This window comes from Musca domestica, unplaced genomic scaffold, assembly GCF_030504385.1.
Source record: "Musca domestica strain aabys unplaced genomic scaffold, Musca_domestica.polishedcontigs.V.1.1 34, whole genome shotgun sequence".
Lineage (NCBI taxonomy): Eukaryota > Metazoa > Arthropoda > Insecta > Diptera > Muscidae > Musca > Musca domestica.
Genome location: NW_026712313.1, coordinates 10,059,325 through 10,075,625, shown reverse-complemented (window position 1 = coordinate 10,075,625; position 16,301 = coordinate 10,059,325). Strand labels below are relative to the sequence as shown.

General features: G+C 33.3%; 1 protein-coding gene across 1 annotated transcript; it reads left to right on the top strand.

The window, feature by feature from the left end:
• Nucleotides 1-1,888: 1,888 nt before the first annotated feature.
• Nucleotides 1,889-14,508, top strand: LOC101887853 (retinoid-inducible serine carboxypeptidase). Its single transcript, XM_005186470.4, has 5 exons — nucleotides 1,889-2,071; nucleotides 10,794-11,365; nucleotides 11,443-11,662; nucleotides 11,759-11,944; nucleotides 14,158-14,508. Exons 1-5 carry the CDS (start codon nucleotides 2,011-2,013, stop codon nucleotides 14,457-14,459), a joined length of 1,341 nt encoding a protein of 446 aa, XP_005186527.1. The 5' UTR covers nucleotides 1,889-2,010; the 3' UTR covers nucleotides 14,460-14,508.
• Nucleotides 14,509-16,301: the final 1,793 nt, after the last annotated feature.

The window sequence follows — 16,301 nt, the reverse complement described above, 5'->3', positions numbered from 1 at the left end:
AAAAAATCCACGTTTATTTGGTCCTTGGAAAAAATATTCTTTAAAAAATCCACGTTTATTTGGTCCTTGGAAAAAATATTCTTTAAAAAATCCACGTTTATTTGGTCCTTGGAAAAAATATTCTTTAAAAAATCCACGTTTATTTGGTCCTTGGAAAAAATATTCTTTAAAAAATCCACGTTTATTTGGTCCTTGGAAAAAATATTCTTTAAAAAATCCACGTTTATTTGGTCCTTAGAAAAAATATTATTTAAAAATCCACGTTTATTTGGTCCTTGGAAAAAATATTCTTTAAAAAATCCACGTTTATTTGGTCCTTGGAAAAAATATTCTTTAAAAAATCCACGTTTATTTGGTCCTTAGAAAAAATATTATTTAAAAATCCACGTTTATTTGGTCCTTGGAAAAAATATTCTTTAAAAAATCCACGTTTATTTGGTCCTTGGAAAAAATATTATTTAAAAAATCCACGTTTATTTGGTCCTTAGAAAAAATATTATTTAAAAATCCACGTTTATTTGGTCCTTGGAAAAAATATTCTTTAAAAAATCCACGTTTATTTGGTCCTTGGAAAAAATATTCTTTAAAAAATCCACGTTTATTTGGTCCTTGGAAAAAATATTCTTTAAAAAATCCACGTTTATTTGGTCGTTGGAAAAAATATTCTTTAAAAAATCCACGTTTATTTGGTCCTTGGAAAAAATATTCTTTAAAAAATCCACGTTTATTTGGTCGTTGGAAAAAATATTCTTTAAAAAATCCACGTTTATTTGGTTCTTGAAAAAATATTTTTTAAAAAATCTACATTTATTAGTCTTTTTCTCCTTGAAAAAATATTCTTTAAAAAATCCACGTTTATTGGCTTTTTAGTCCTTGAAAAAATATTCTTTAAAAAATACACGTTTATTGGCTTTTTAGTCCTTGAAAAAATATTCTTTAAAAAATCCACGTTTATTTGGTTCTTGAAAAAATATTTTTTAAAAAATCTACATTTATTAGTCTTTTTCTCCTTGAAAAAATATTCTTTAAAAAATCCACGTTTATTGGCTTTTTAGTCCTTGAAAAAATATTCTTTAAAAAATACACGTTTATTGGCTTTTTAGTCCTTGAAAAAATATTCTTTAAAAAATCCACGTTTATTTGGTCCTTTGAAAAAATATTCTTTAAAAAATCCACGTTTATTTGGTCCTTTGAAAAAATATTCTTTAAAAAATCCACGTTTATTTGGTCCTTTGAAAAAATATTCTTTAAAAAATCCACGTTTATTTGGTCCTTTGAAAAAATATTCTTTAAAAAATCCACGTTTATTTGGTCCTTTGAAAAAATATTCTTTAAAAAATCCACGTTTATTTGGTCCTTGAAAAAATATTCTTTAAAAAATCCACGTTTATTTGATCCTTAAAAAATATTCTTTAAAAAATCCACGTTTACTTGATCCTTAAAAAATATTCTTTAAACGGTGGATTTGTTTATTTGGTCCTTGAAAAAATATTCTTTAAAAATCCAAGTTTTTTTGGCCCTTAAAATATATTCTTTATTAAATCCACGTTTGTCTTTGATCCTTGAAAAAAATATTCTATAATAAATCCAGGTTTATTTGGTCCTTGAAAAATATTCTTTAAAAAATCCATGCCACGTTTTCTCTTCCGTTACAAAAGCTCGTGATCTCCCATTCAAATACTCTCTTCACATTGACAATTTTCTCTTCTCCCTCACACACAAAACGCCAAGAACTCTTTCTCTTTCCACCACTAACGGTTGGTTGATTTCAAACACCTTTCGGAGTGTAAAAGAAGATTAGCGGGCTAAATTCAGCATAAAAATACAACAGTTGTTGTAATCATTTCGAACATGATTGGGATTGACGGCTAACAAATAAAAGTTAGGCATTCGCACTTAGACCAGCCAGAAGGCTACCAACAATCGGTGCTTTCGTTGTTCCCAACATTTAGTTCGTGTTATTATTTTGTTCGGCGGCATCCCAAGACGTGACCAGGCAACGCATCCATAATGAAGATCGTTTCGATGTTAGCGGCCGTAGTGGCTTTTGCGGCCATTACCACAGTGAGTGGTAAGTTTGTGTGTTTGTTGTTGTTGTTTTATCGTCTTTATTCGAAACGAAAGTGAAAATTATAGCACACGAAAAATGTGAGAATAAATAGAAATAAAACCACACTGGAAGTGAAGTGAATTGACAATTAGACAATAATTGGAAGTAAATAAAACGTTTGGGCGATTGGCCGTAGAAATTGATACGGATTTTGACCTAATTTAAATTTAAAAAAAAAATAAATGATTCTAAATACAGGAATTGTCAGGCTTTAGAATTGGCTTGAGAATATCAGCAAAATTGTGCGGGAATTATGGTAATTGTTTGTATATACACACACATATATCCGTACATATCAAATAATGTATGTTGCCGATACGAGTTGTAACAAGTAAAAAAACATTAAGTTCGGCCGGGCCAAACTTTTAATACCCTCCACCCTAAGGTAAAAGAACATTAGAAGAAATGTGGCAAAAAACATTAAAATGCCGAATATCGGGAGGTACCGTTATATAGGGGCTACACCAACACGTGCACCTATAATTACAATGTTTCGCCACACGAACTAGGACCCATTATGACCCACAAATACCAACTTTTACACAAATCAGTGCAAAAATGTGGCATAAATCATCAAAATACCGAATATCGGGAGGTACCGTTATATGGGGACTATACCAGAACGTGGACCTATACATGCAATGCTTTGCCACACGCTCAGGGACCCGTTGTGACCTACAAATACCAATTTTCAGACAAATCCGTGAAAAAATGTGGCATAAATCATCAAAATACCGAATATCGGTAGGTACCGTTATATGGGGGCTATACCAAAACGTGGACCTATACATGCAATGTTTTGGCACACGCTCAGAGACCCGTCATGACCTACAAATACCAATTTTCAGATAAATCCGTGAAAAAATGTGGCATAAATCATCAAAATACCGAATATCGGGAGGTACCGTTATATGGGGACTATACCAGAACGTGGACCGATATATCTCATTTTCAATACCAACCATCCTAGGGACAATACACACACTTGTGCCAAATTTCAAAGGTCTACGTCAAATAATGTGGGCTCTATCGTGATTTCAACAGACGGACAGACAGACAGACAGACAGACGGACAGACAGACAGACGGACATCGCTAAATCGTCTTAGAATTTTATGCTGATTATGAATATATATACTTTATGGGGTCTACAACGAATATTTAGAGGTGTTACAAACGGAATGACAAAGTTAATATACCCTCCTACCCATGGTGGAGGGTATAAAATGAATGTTGGGCTTATAAAGAGTTCTATGTAAGGTGACAAAATGGGCTAAAACTTATCAATTCGGTTTGTGACATTTTCCAGTAGGGCAAGGTCATTTGACTTAATACATATAAATGCAAATAATGATGGAAAATTGAAATCTGTAACAACAAGTTAAAAAGTATCAGTGGGTTTTGCCGACCGATCTATACCCTCATCCAATGTTCGACCATTTAAATATATTTTGATTTCTGTTATGATTATTGAAATTATTGACCCTCTATGGAGTGGGTTCCGAAGGTATGGGTCAATATTGTTCATTTCGTATCGGACCTGAATAAATATGATATAACTATTGCTATGTGCCAGGTTTGGACTATATGGACTACTTCTTTTACTTTATAAGAGTATGAGATATCTGATAATTTTTAGAAAATGTTGAAATGTGTGTGAGGTACCAGATATAGTGGACCGTAGTACTCAATTTTTACACTTCATCAAATATAGATAAAAATATAGGTATTGACAAAACTACAAGAAAACCGAACATTTATATCCGGATTTTATGCGAAATCATAAATTCCCTATTCACCTCAGGTTTCTGGCTGAGAGAAAGATTTGGATATAGCAAGTTGTAAAGGATCGCTGACTTGTTTCACAAGTTATGACAGATAAGAGCATAGAAAATTTGCGACCCCTTTTGACTGAGGTACCAGAAGAGGTTTGCAGATATCTATCATCTTCACAAGAACTCTTGCGTTAGCAAAAATGTGTGGATGAGTGAAATGTGAATGCTTATTTCGGCCCTTTGTGGGGAAGGTCCAGAAGGAGTGTGCCGATATATTCCATCTTCACAGCAGATCTTGTGTTAGTAGAAATAATGGGATGTGTTAAACTTTAAGTGAACCGGATGCCTATTTCGGATGTTATGTGCGTTTTGTTGTTCAAAATTTTGAACCCTTTGTGGGGGAGGTACCAGAAAAAAAATGGTCGGACCTCTACCATCTTTATAACATATCTTGTGTTGATGGAAATATTGAAAAGTGCCAAGTCTGAATGGAATCGGATTTTAATTTCGCATTTTATGAGCTTCATGTATACTCAAAATTTTGACCCTTACCGGAAGGAGTGAACCTATATATCACATATTTACATCAGATCTTGGGTTAATAAAAATATTGTGTGTGCAATTTAAAGAGAACTGGATGTTAATTTCGGATTTTATAAACGTTTTGGTTATTCAAAACTTTGACCCTTTGTGGGGGTGGTACCAAAAGGAATAGTCCGATCTATACCGCCTTTATAAAAGATCCTGTGTTGATGGAAATATTGAAATGTACCAGGTCTGAATGGAATCGGTTGTTAATTTCGCGTTTTATGAGCTTCATGGATATTCAAATTTTTAACCCTTTGTGGGGGAGGTACCAAAAGGAGTCGACCGATGTCTTTCATCTTAACACCAGATTTAAAAAAAATATTGGGATGGGTGAAATTTGAAGACAATCGGACTCTTATATCACATTTTATGAGAGTTGTAATTTTTCAAAAATTTGAATATTTGTGTGGCAGCTACTTGATGGAGTGGAGCGATATTGTCCATTTTCACACCTGACCTAGCACTGACGCAAATATTAGGATTTGCAAAGTTGGAGCAAATATTCTCTTTGAGAGTTATCATGCGCACCAGCCAAACAGGGATACGGACGGACGGACTTTGCTGCATCGACTCTAAATGTCCTGAAACGGATTTGGTCCAAACAGACCTAGGGTCTAAAACCGTTATTTCGATTAAGCATTTTTGCGGTATCAAATGATATAAACCCTTTCTAGCCATTTGGCTGAGGGTATAAAACATTCAGTTTTCCATCACTGGAAGTCCTAGAAAAGCAATTCCTTAAAAAATCAATTTTCGGTTTGAGGAAGTCCTAAAGAAAGTATTTTTAAAAAAATACACTTTTTGGTTTCTGAAAGTTTTAAAAAAAAATGTTTCAAAAAATCCTCTTTTCCATCTCTGGAATCCACCTTTCAATCCCTAGAAATCTTAGAAAAACAAATCGTAAAAAATCCACTTTTTCTTAGAAATCTACTTTTCACTACTGAAAGTCCTACAAATTTGTTTCTAAAACATCCAATTTTCCATTTCTGAAAGTCCCAGAAAAAAATCCATTTTTCAGTTTCTGAAAGTCTTCAAAATATATTTTAAAACATCCGCTTTTCCATCTCTGGATCCATGTTTCTATCTCTGTAAGTCTTAAAAAATTATTTTTAAAAAACCTACTTTTCGGTGTGGCGAAGTCCTGCAGCAAATATTCTTAGAAAATCCACTTTTCCATCTCTAGAAGTTCAAGAAATATTCTTAAAAACTCAATTTTTCGGCATGGGAAACTTCTAAAGAAAATATTTTTAGAAAATCCTTTGAATTTCTAGAATCCATGTTTCGATCTCTGGAAGTCTTAGAAATCTAATTTTCGATCTCTGATAGTCCTAAAAATGATTTCTAAAAAATTTAGTTTTCTGGAAGCCCTAAAAAATATTCTTAAAAAACTCACATTTCGGTTATCTGGAAGTTTTAGAAAAATATTTTAAAAACCGCTTTTCCATCTTTGGAAGTCCTACAAAAACTTTTTCTAAAAAATTCACTTTTTCATCTCTGGAGGTCCCATTTTGTTTGTTTGGAAAAGTCCATCTTTCTTTAAAAAATTTTTTTTCAGTCCCTGGAAATCCTAAAAAAACTATTTTAAAAAATTCATTTTTCCATCATTAAAGACTTCGATTTTTTTTTGGAAAATGTACTCTGATGCTGAATTCAAATTTATTGTTTTAAATGTTTCGAAACTGAGTCAAAATCTCATAAAAAACTTATTTTTTTCGGGAATAGTGTCAAAGGTTACAATGTTCCAAATCAAATTTCACTATGAGCCTCTGAACAAAAATAACTTTATCTATTTTCTATGATTTTTATCAAATAAGTATTGGAATTTTTATTAGAAACAAGTTAAAAAGCAGTAAGTTCGGCCGGGCCGAAATTTTAATACCCTCCACCATTTGCAACGAATTTGGAAATTTTCAAAAAATAAAATCCTTAAAAATTCTGTTAAAATTTTAAAAATACCGAATATAGCCGTTATTTTGGGGTTTATACGACGTGGACATACATAGACATTGTTTGTCATAAGCCATTACCATATTCAAATTCGAAACTTGAAATAAACGGTGAATAATGTAGCTAAAATCATCAAAATACCGAATATAGGGAGGGACCGTTATATGGGGGCTATATGAAGACGTGGACCTGCACAGACAATTTTTTGTCACAGGCTGTAGTTCCCATAACGAACTTCAAATACCAATTTTAAAACAATTCCGGTGAATAATGTCGCTAAAATCATCAAAATACCGAATATATGGAGGTACCGTTATATGGGGGCTATATGAAAACGTGGACCTACATGGCCCATTTACGAACTTAACCTGCTTACTGGAAAAATAAACATGTGTGCAAAATTTTAGCCACCTATCTCAATTCATTCGAAAGATAGCGTGATTACAACAGACAGACAGACAGACGGACAGACGGACATAGCTAAATCGACTTAGAATTTTACGCTGATCAAGAATATATATACTTTGTTGGGTCTGATATGAGTATTTCGAGGAGTTACAAACGGAATGACAAAGTTAATAGACCCCCCATAGTATGGTGGATGGTATAAAAATCCTATAGATGTTTTTTTTCACAAAATTTTGTATATAACTAAAGATTTTATATACACCGTAATATTCATTTACTTTGACGAGGACCTTGAAAATTTCAAGATGACTTTGGGACAGGGAGTCATGGATATTTTTAAATATTTTTCAAGAATTTTCCGGCTATTTTTAAATAATAAATTTTCAAAAAAAAAAAAAAAAAAAAAAAAATATATATATATATATATATATATATATATATATATTATATATATATATATATATATATATATATATATATATATATATATATATATATATATATATATATATATATATATATATATATATATATATATATATATATATATCATGATATTTTCAGAGGTGTTCTACCCTAAAAAATTATTATTTTAGGCTCTTCTGTGGAGAGAGCTCCTACATATATTATAATCCTAAGAATAGAAGCACTTTGCACTATTTCATATTAAAAGGTTCCTTTTCTTCCAACATAGAATTTTTGTCCGAATATACATTTATTGAAACCCCCGAAATCTATAAATTGAATTCTGAAATTTCTCTGCTCCTCCTTTTTGTTTATTTAAACATTTCGTAAATTAGAAACTATAAAAATTCTTGGAAATAAAAAATCGTATCTTTTCGAAAACGATTTGCCCACAATATTTTGCAAAATTTGATTTCAGCAAATTTCCACATAATAAACTTCAAATTATCTCAGCACTAGAGAGCCCCGGTAAAGCTGGTAAACATGTCACTTGAGTTGTCGCAAGTTGTGGGATTTCATTAGCTGGCTAGCTATCAAGCTAGCTAGCCCCCTCTTAAATCATAGCCATATCAAATTAATTTATTGGCCTATCCATAAAATGATTGCTACAAATCAATTTAGATTAAACTACTGTTTACCCATTCGAAGAGATATTGTTGCGGCCATCGATAATGAAAAGTTTAAAATAAAAATCTACGGCGGTCGGTCGGTCGGACGGTCGGTCACGAATTTAATGCCGATTAGATTACAATCGCAGGCGTTGGAAAGTATTGCAATAATCGGAGTGGCAAACACTATCGCTTATTACGTACACGGAACATGTGAAATTTTAGATTTGAGAGAAATTGTTAGCGAATTATCGATTCGGGTGTAATCTGCAAAATGGTTTTAATTAAAAGCTTGTATTTTTTCAGATAAGCTGATGAAAAGATGTTGAACAATATTTTGGATTAGATTATGAGTGAGATGGCGGTTTGGAAAATATTATTAATTTCTACCGCGAAGTTTAAATGGCCCTCTAAAAAGAAAAAATCTTAAAAATCGAGTCTAAGAGCTTTGTTGAAAAATATCAAAAATGAGTTTAGAGATCTCTAGATTCTTTAAAATATATTCGTAGATAATCTGAGTTATGTTGATCCTTGACAAACTATTTTTCAAAATCCAAGTCCATAACTATGTTTAAAAAACATTCTGAAAAAATCCAAATTAAGAGCTCAACTGGTCCTTGAAAAAAAAAAAATATTTAAAAATTAATTCAATTTTTTTTATCTCTGGAAGTCTGGAAAAAATATTTTCTAAAAATGCATATTTCGATCTCAGGAAGTCCTAGAAATTTTTTTTCTAAAAATCCGCTTTTTATCTCTAGATGGCCTTTTATTAAATCGCCGTTTTCCATCTCTGGAGGTTATACTAATTTAATCCTTTTTTACAAAATATACGTTTCATTACCCGGAATCCACTTTTCGATCTCTGGAGGTCATACACTTTCCCATCTATGGAAGTCATACAAATTTTATTTTTTTGTAAAATCCACTTTTGAATACCTGGAATTCACTTTTCGATCTCCGGGAAGCTATTTCTAAAAAATCCGTTTTTTCATCACTGAAAGTCCTAGAAAAAATATTTCAGTAAAAATCCACGATTCAATCTCTAGGATCGTTGTTTCAATCTTTGGAAGTCCTAGAAAAACTATTTCTATAAAGTTCACACTTCCGTCTCTGAAAGTCCTAGAAAAAATATTTAAAAAAAATCACTATTCGGTTTGGGGGACTTTTACATAAGCCATAAAAGAATCCCATCTCTGGAAGTCCTAAAAAAATATTTTTTATAAAAAATGATGTTTCAATCGCTGGAATCCACATTTCGATCTTTGAAAGTCTTAGAAAAAATATTCTTAAAAATTCCGCTTTTGGGATTGGGGAAGTCCAAGACAAAATATTTTTAAAAAAATCCACTTTTCCATCTCTGGAAGTCTCAGAAAAACTATTTCTAAAAAATACACTTTTCGATCCCTGGAGGTCCTACAATTTTTTTTTTGAAAAATCCACCTTTTGATTCCTGACAGTTCTAGAAAAACTATTTCTAAAACATCCACTTTTCCATTTCTGGAGAAAATATTCTTAAGAATATCCAATTTTCGGTGTCTGCAAATCCTAGGAAAAATATTTTTCCTCGAAAAATTATTTTTAAAAAATCCACTCTTCTATCTTTGGATGTCCTAGAATTTTTTTTGGAAAAATTTTCATTCTTAAGAAATCCACTTTTGGAATTGGGAAAGTCCAAAAGAAAATATTTTTAAAAAACCCATTTGTCCATCTCTGGAAGCCCCAGAAAAACTATTTTTAAAAATTCACTTTAACTTTTATTGAAGGTCCTTGGAAAAAATATTCTTTAAAAAATCCACGTTTATTTGGTACTTTAAAAAAATGTTCTTTAAAAAATCCACGTTTATTTGGTCCTTGGAAAAAATATTCTTTAAAAAATCCACGTTTATTTGGTACTTTAAAAAAATGTTCTTTAAAAAATCCACGTTTATTTGGTCCTTGGAAAAAATATTCTTTAAAAAATCCACGTTTATTTGGTCCTTGGAAAAAATATTCTTTAAAAAATCCACGTTTATGTGGTCCTTGGAAAAAATATTCTTTGAAAAATCCACGTTTATTTGGTCCTTGGAAAAAATATTCTTTAAAAAATCCAAGTTTATTTGGTCCTTGGAAAAAATATTCTTTAAAAAATCCACGTTTATTTGGTCCTTGGAAAAAATATTCTTTAAAAAATCCACGTTTATTTGGTCCTTGGAAAAAATATTCTTTAAAAAATCCACGTTTATTTGGTCCTTGGAAAAAATATTCTTTAAAAAATCCACGTTTATTTGGTCCTTGGAAAAAATATTCTTTAAAAAATCCACGTTTATTTGGTCCTTGGAAAAAATATTCTTTAAAAAATCCACGTTTATTTGGTCCTTGGAAAAAATATTCGTTAAAAAATCCACGTTTATTTGGTCCTTGGAAAAAATATTCTTTAAAAAATCCGCGTTTATTTGTCTTTTGGTCCTTGAAAAAATATTCTTTAAAAAATCCAAGTTTATTGGTCTTTTGGTCCTTGAAAAAATATTATTTAAAAAATAAACGTTTAATATGTGGTCCTTGAAAAAATATTATTTAAAAAATCCACGTTTATTTGGTCCTTGGAAAAAATATTCTTTAAAAAATCCACGTTTGATATTTGGTCCTTGAAAAAATACTCTTTAAAAAATCCACGTTTATTTGGTCCTTGAAAGATATATTCTTTAAAAAATCCACATTTATTTGGTCCTTGAAAAAATATTCTTTAAAAAATCCACGTCTATTTGGTCCTTGAAAGAATATTCTTCAAAAAATCCACTTTGTTTTGGCCCTTGAAATATAATTCTTTAAAAACAACCCACGTTTATTTGGTCCTTGTTCGAGCTATTTTAGTCCCTGAAAAAATATTTTTAATATTTTTTTTTTCATTTTCCAGCAAAAACTGGCTATGGTCCCGGTGAACAAGATTGGGGTTTCGTAGATGTGCGCACTGGGGCCCATATGTTCTATTGGTTGTATTACACCACGGCCAATGTGTCTGCCTACACTGAACGCCCCTTGGCCATTTGGTTGCAAGGTGGTCCTGGAGCCTCCTCCACCGGTTATGGCAATTTTGAGGAGTTGGGTCCCCTCGATTTGTACGGAGAATATCGTAACTGGACCTGGGTCAAGGATATGAATGTGCTGTTCATTGATAACCCTGTGGGTTCTGGTTTCTCTTATGTCGACAATATCTTGCAATTGACTTCCACCAACAATGCCATTGCCAAGGATTTGGTCGCATTCATGAAAGGTTTCTATGAATTGCATCCTGAATTCGAAGATGTTCCATTGCATATTTTCTGTGAAAGTTATGGTGGAAAAATGGCTCCCGAATTCGCCTTGGAATTGTACTATGCCATCCAGAGGGGAGAGCTGAAGAGCAATTTGAAATCGGTGAACTTGGGTGATCCCTGGACATCGCCAATTGATTCTGTGTTGGCTTGGGCGCCACTTTTGTTGAATATGGTAAGTAGCAGGATTCCCTTCTCCCACTCCCCTGGGAGAGCAAAGTGAACTGAGAGAGTAATTTTTGTATTTTCCAGGGCATTGTTGATCAAGATGGTTATGAGAACATTATGGTTGCTGCCAACAAAACCTTGGAATTGGTCGAAAAGGAGAAATGGACCCAAGCCACCATCCAATGGAGTAACACCCAAGGTGTCTTGTTGAGAGAATCCAAGGGTGTTGATTTCTATAATATTGAAAAGCCAACCCGTGGTGATGCCTATACTCGCATGCTGCTCAAGACCAACAACTACAAAGGTGAGGAAATCTCTCTCTCCCTCTCTTTCTCTTTTTAGAGAATTAAAGAGTATTTAATTTAAACTTTCTCTTTCTCTATTTCTCTCCTGTTTTTAGAACAAATGTACCGCACCCTGGTTAAATTCGATATTGATGAAGACCGTGACCAAATCTTGGAAAATTTAATGCGTGGTCCCGTCAGTGAGGCCTTGGGTATTCCCTCCAAGGTCAAATGGGGTTCTCAGAGTGGCAGTACTTTTTCCCGTCAAATGGGTGACTTTATGAAGCCTGTTATCCACATTGGTAAGCAGAATTTTGATGAAGATTTGGTTGGAGGTTTGTCGTATAAATTGATTAAATTGATCCTTAAATAAGGATAGGATCGAAATTAGACCCCCAGTTCAAAAATGTTGTTGAAGGTCTTTAGATCAAAAATATCCCAAAAAGACGTCAATGGATGATGACCTTTTGCGACGTCGATGCGATAAACCTTGAAAAGACTATTAAAAATAGAATATCTCCAAAGGGTCTTACATGGGAACAAGACCTTGAAAGAAAAACTTCATATAGTTTATGATTGCAGAGCTTTCAAGAGGTCTTATAATAGCGTCCCGGGTCCTTAAAAAAACTGCAACAAAGTCAAATGCCATAATTTTTATTTTTTTTTAATTTTTATGAATGAAAGCAAAAAATGTCGGAAATAGCATCAAATTTTAGAATAAGTTTAGATTTGTTCGAATTGACACAAATTATAGACTTCAAACGGCCAATGAAACCGTCACACGTTGCCCGAATGTCGCTCTGCGGCCCGGCGAAGTACCAGCTAGAGGAGATCGACACTTTGGTATTTTTTAGTGCCAACCTTGCTTTCACAAAATACTCCAGATACAATAGTCCAACGGATTGGTATCCGGAGATTTTGATGGCCATTGTGGGCTGGAAATGAAGCGAGGAACCTCATTTTGCTGCCCGAATGTTGCTCTGCGGTATTTTGGGCCATTCCCGGCGAAGTACTTGCTTGAGGTGATCGACACTTCGGTAGGTTTTAGTGCCAACCTTACTTTCCAAAATACTCCAGAAACAATAGTCCAACGGATTGGTATCCGGAGATTTTGGTGGTCATTGTGCGCTGGAAATAAATCGAGGAACCTCATTTTGTAACCATTCTTGGGTGGCGGTGGCGTGCTGAGTGTGATGGTGCTGAGTCCTGTTGGAATGTCCAAGGTCTGCGGCCAAAATGTTTGCGTGACCAAGGCTTTAATACACCCTCCAGAATATTTTCGCCATAATATTCGGCATTTATTCTGATGCCACGGTCGATTAATAGGAGCGGCTTTTATGGCGGCCTATCGGGTTTTATGGCGGCCACACCATCACCATGGCAGGCGCTTGAGTTCTGGTGGCCAAACGAAGGTGCACATTTTCAGCTGACCTCTTTGGCAAGTAAACACGATCATGTTGGTTGTTTACAAACTGCTGGACAGGACAACGAATGTTCTCTCTTCGGAGAGAACAAAATTCGGCAGTTCACCACCTTCTGCCAAGCGAAGCATCTCTTTAGCTCTTTTGAGTCTATTTTCTTTCTGTTGCGGTATAAGTTATTGCAATTTTTTTTTTGGAATTTCAATGGCTTTACCCCGAGCTCATTTTTCAATATTTGCGAATAGAATATTGCGATATGTTCAGCTCACGAGCCATTTTTCGGGCACTGCGACACGGGTTTCGATCAAGTCGCTTCTTTACTTTTCGAACCATCCCACTCCCTTGACGACAAGCTACGCTACCAGTATCACGGTAATGAGCGATGATATGAGACACAAAAGATTTGTTCACATTTAAATGCTGGAGTGCACTAACGATAGCCACTTGTGGTTTTTCAGCCAATTATAAAGAAATCTCACTATCACGCTTGAATTCCATCACGAATAACTTATTTTCTGGAAAATTCTCACCAAAATGCTTTTGTAAACAATAGCAATAAACAGCAGTCTGAAATTGGTTGCACACTGTAGATAAAATGACTCTCAAGAGATCATTTTTTATTAGCTACTCTCATTTCTCTTTTTTAAGAATTATTAGATGTATAAAACCAGGGGTGCTCAAGAAGAAATATCTGTTTTCCGTCAAATTTCTCTTTGCTTATTTAAATCAAGAACAAAACAGTGCTAAGTCATTATTTATACAAATATTTTTTATCCATTTGCTTTATAAACTATTTTGCAAACATTCGTGTTTAAAAACAATTAAATAGAACAGTAAAATATAAAGAAAAACAGAATTTTAATTTTCTCTTAAATTATCTCTTTTTTTTCTTCATGTTCTAGAACACGGTTTTGAGCACCCCTGATAAAATCCCTTTCAGCTCTTCAATCGACTCTCTCTCTCTCTCTCTCTCTCTCTTATACTATATATAAGTTATAGCAATTTTATTAACCCCGCTCTTCTCTTCTTTTCTTATCTTATCTCATATCATATCATCTCATCTCTTCTCTTCTTGTTTTTATATTCTCTTCCAGTAAATGAACTCTTGGACCACACTCCCTTGCGTGTTTCTGTTTTCTCCGGTCAATTGGATTTGATCTGTGCCACTCCCGGTACCGTCAATTGGATTGAAAAGATGCGTTGGAGTTATCGCAACGAGTATTTGAATGCACCACGTTTGGGCATCAGTGTCGATCGTGTTTTGGAAGGCTATGAAAAGACTGTCGGCAATTTCAGCATGTTCTGGATCAATCGTGCCGGTCATATGGTGCCAGCTGATAATCCAGCCGGTATGAGCCATATCTTGAAGAAAATTACACAATATGATAAAAATTAAATGTGTTTTTTTAATTGAATGTAATTAAAAAAATGAAATAAAATTCGAAAAAAATATGCAGTGTAATATTCAAAAGCTGAGGGGAAGGAAATTTCAAGAAATTTAGAAACTTATATAAATTTGACCTACTGAAACAATTTCGACGCTTATTTAGTGGGTGCAATTTTTTTGAAGAGCAATATATTCCAAAATTTTGGAGGAAACCCCTATTCCATTACCCCACAACCATTTGTATGCGAGTATTTTAAAGATTTTAGATATTTCATCGAAATTAATGCACTTTTAATTATTTAATTGTCAACAATGTTTACTCTAATTAAAAGCCGGTCATTGATTCTTTATTCAGGCTAATAATTTAAATTTTGTTTTTGTAAAAAACTGGTTCCATTCATAACAAAAATTATATTCAAATTGAGAGATAAATTATTAAAACAATAACACTTTCAATTTTCACGACATTCAGTTTTAAAATCTGCAACAATAATAAAGAGATATTTTCAAAAAATGTAAGAAATTATTTCTCTAAAATAATTATTCCCGAAATGGAGATTTTGTTTTCGACGGAAGTTTTTTTTGAAAAGTCTTCTATTCAAAAGCTGGTAGAGTTCTTGAAAGTAGCTTTGGAGACTCTATTCAGTCGTCTTTGGAAACTCCTCACCTGCCGTCTATAGAGATCCCTTATTAGCTTCCAGTCAATCGTCTATGGAGACTCCTTTTCCTCGTCTTTGGAGTCTAATTCCTTGCTGTCTATGGAATATTCTTAAAAAATCCACGGAATAATCAAAGCATGCATTATCTGTTCATCCAATACCAAATTGTATTATTTAGTACTTTTCGAGCACTTGTAGTACACATTTCCAAAACTACCTCTGTATCACAAACCCACCACAAATAGGGACCCCAATACAAAACCAACCCAATCAACTTAAACCAACTTGTTCTAAATTTAGTACAATTAAGTGCAGTTCGCACACTTGGTATACATTTCCGAAATCAACTTCATGTAATTTCCAACCTTGACTCTTATACCAAATTTCAAGACTTTAGACTTCTATGCGTTCACATAATACCAAATGTGGTACCATTTTAGAAGTTCTGTACCATTTTAGAATATTTCGTATAAGTAAAGTTCGATTTTCCAAAAACCCTTTTGCTACATCTATCCTGCACTCCATCAGTGACTCTCATTCCAAATTTCAGAATTCTAGCTCATTTCGTTAGTCCAGTGTCAAGTATTAAATTTTTAGTATTTTTCGTACCCTTTTAATATGAATATCCAAATATCCAGCCTTATCACATGTCTAGGAACAACAGAGTTGGAAAAGGTAAACCAGGGAAAACCCGGGGAACAAGATGTCCCACCATGGGGTTATATTACACAAATGTGTCCACCTACGACGAACGTCCCTTGGCCATTTGGTTCAAGGTGGTCCGGGAAACTCCTACACAGGTTATGGGAATTTGTAAATATATGCTTCAGATTATCCTTTAAAAATATTTTTGAAAAGTCCAGGTTTATAATCTGAGAGTTCTTAATTAAATATTATTTAAAATCGATGTTTTTGGTCTGTAGGTCTTTGGCTTTTTTATATCACTTTTTTTATTTTTTCATAAACTATTCTTAAACAAGAAAAAAGCTGTAATTTGGTATAAATTTGACAATTTTCAAGAAAATAAAATCCGTTAAATATCCTGTTAAAATCTTAAACATACCGAATGTAGCCGTATATTAGGGTCTATACGACGACGTGGATCTGGATAGGCAACTTTTGTCACAAGCTATTGCAATTTTCAAATGCGATAAAATAGCTAAAATCATCAAAAAAGGGAGGTACCAAGGGG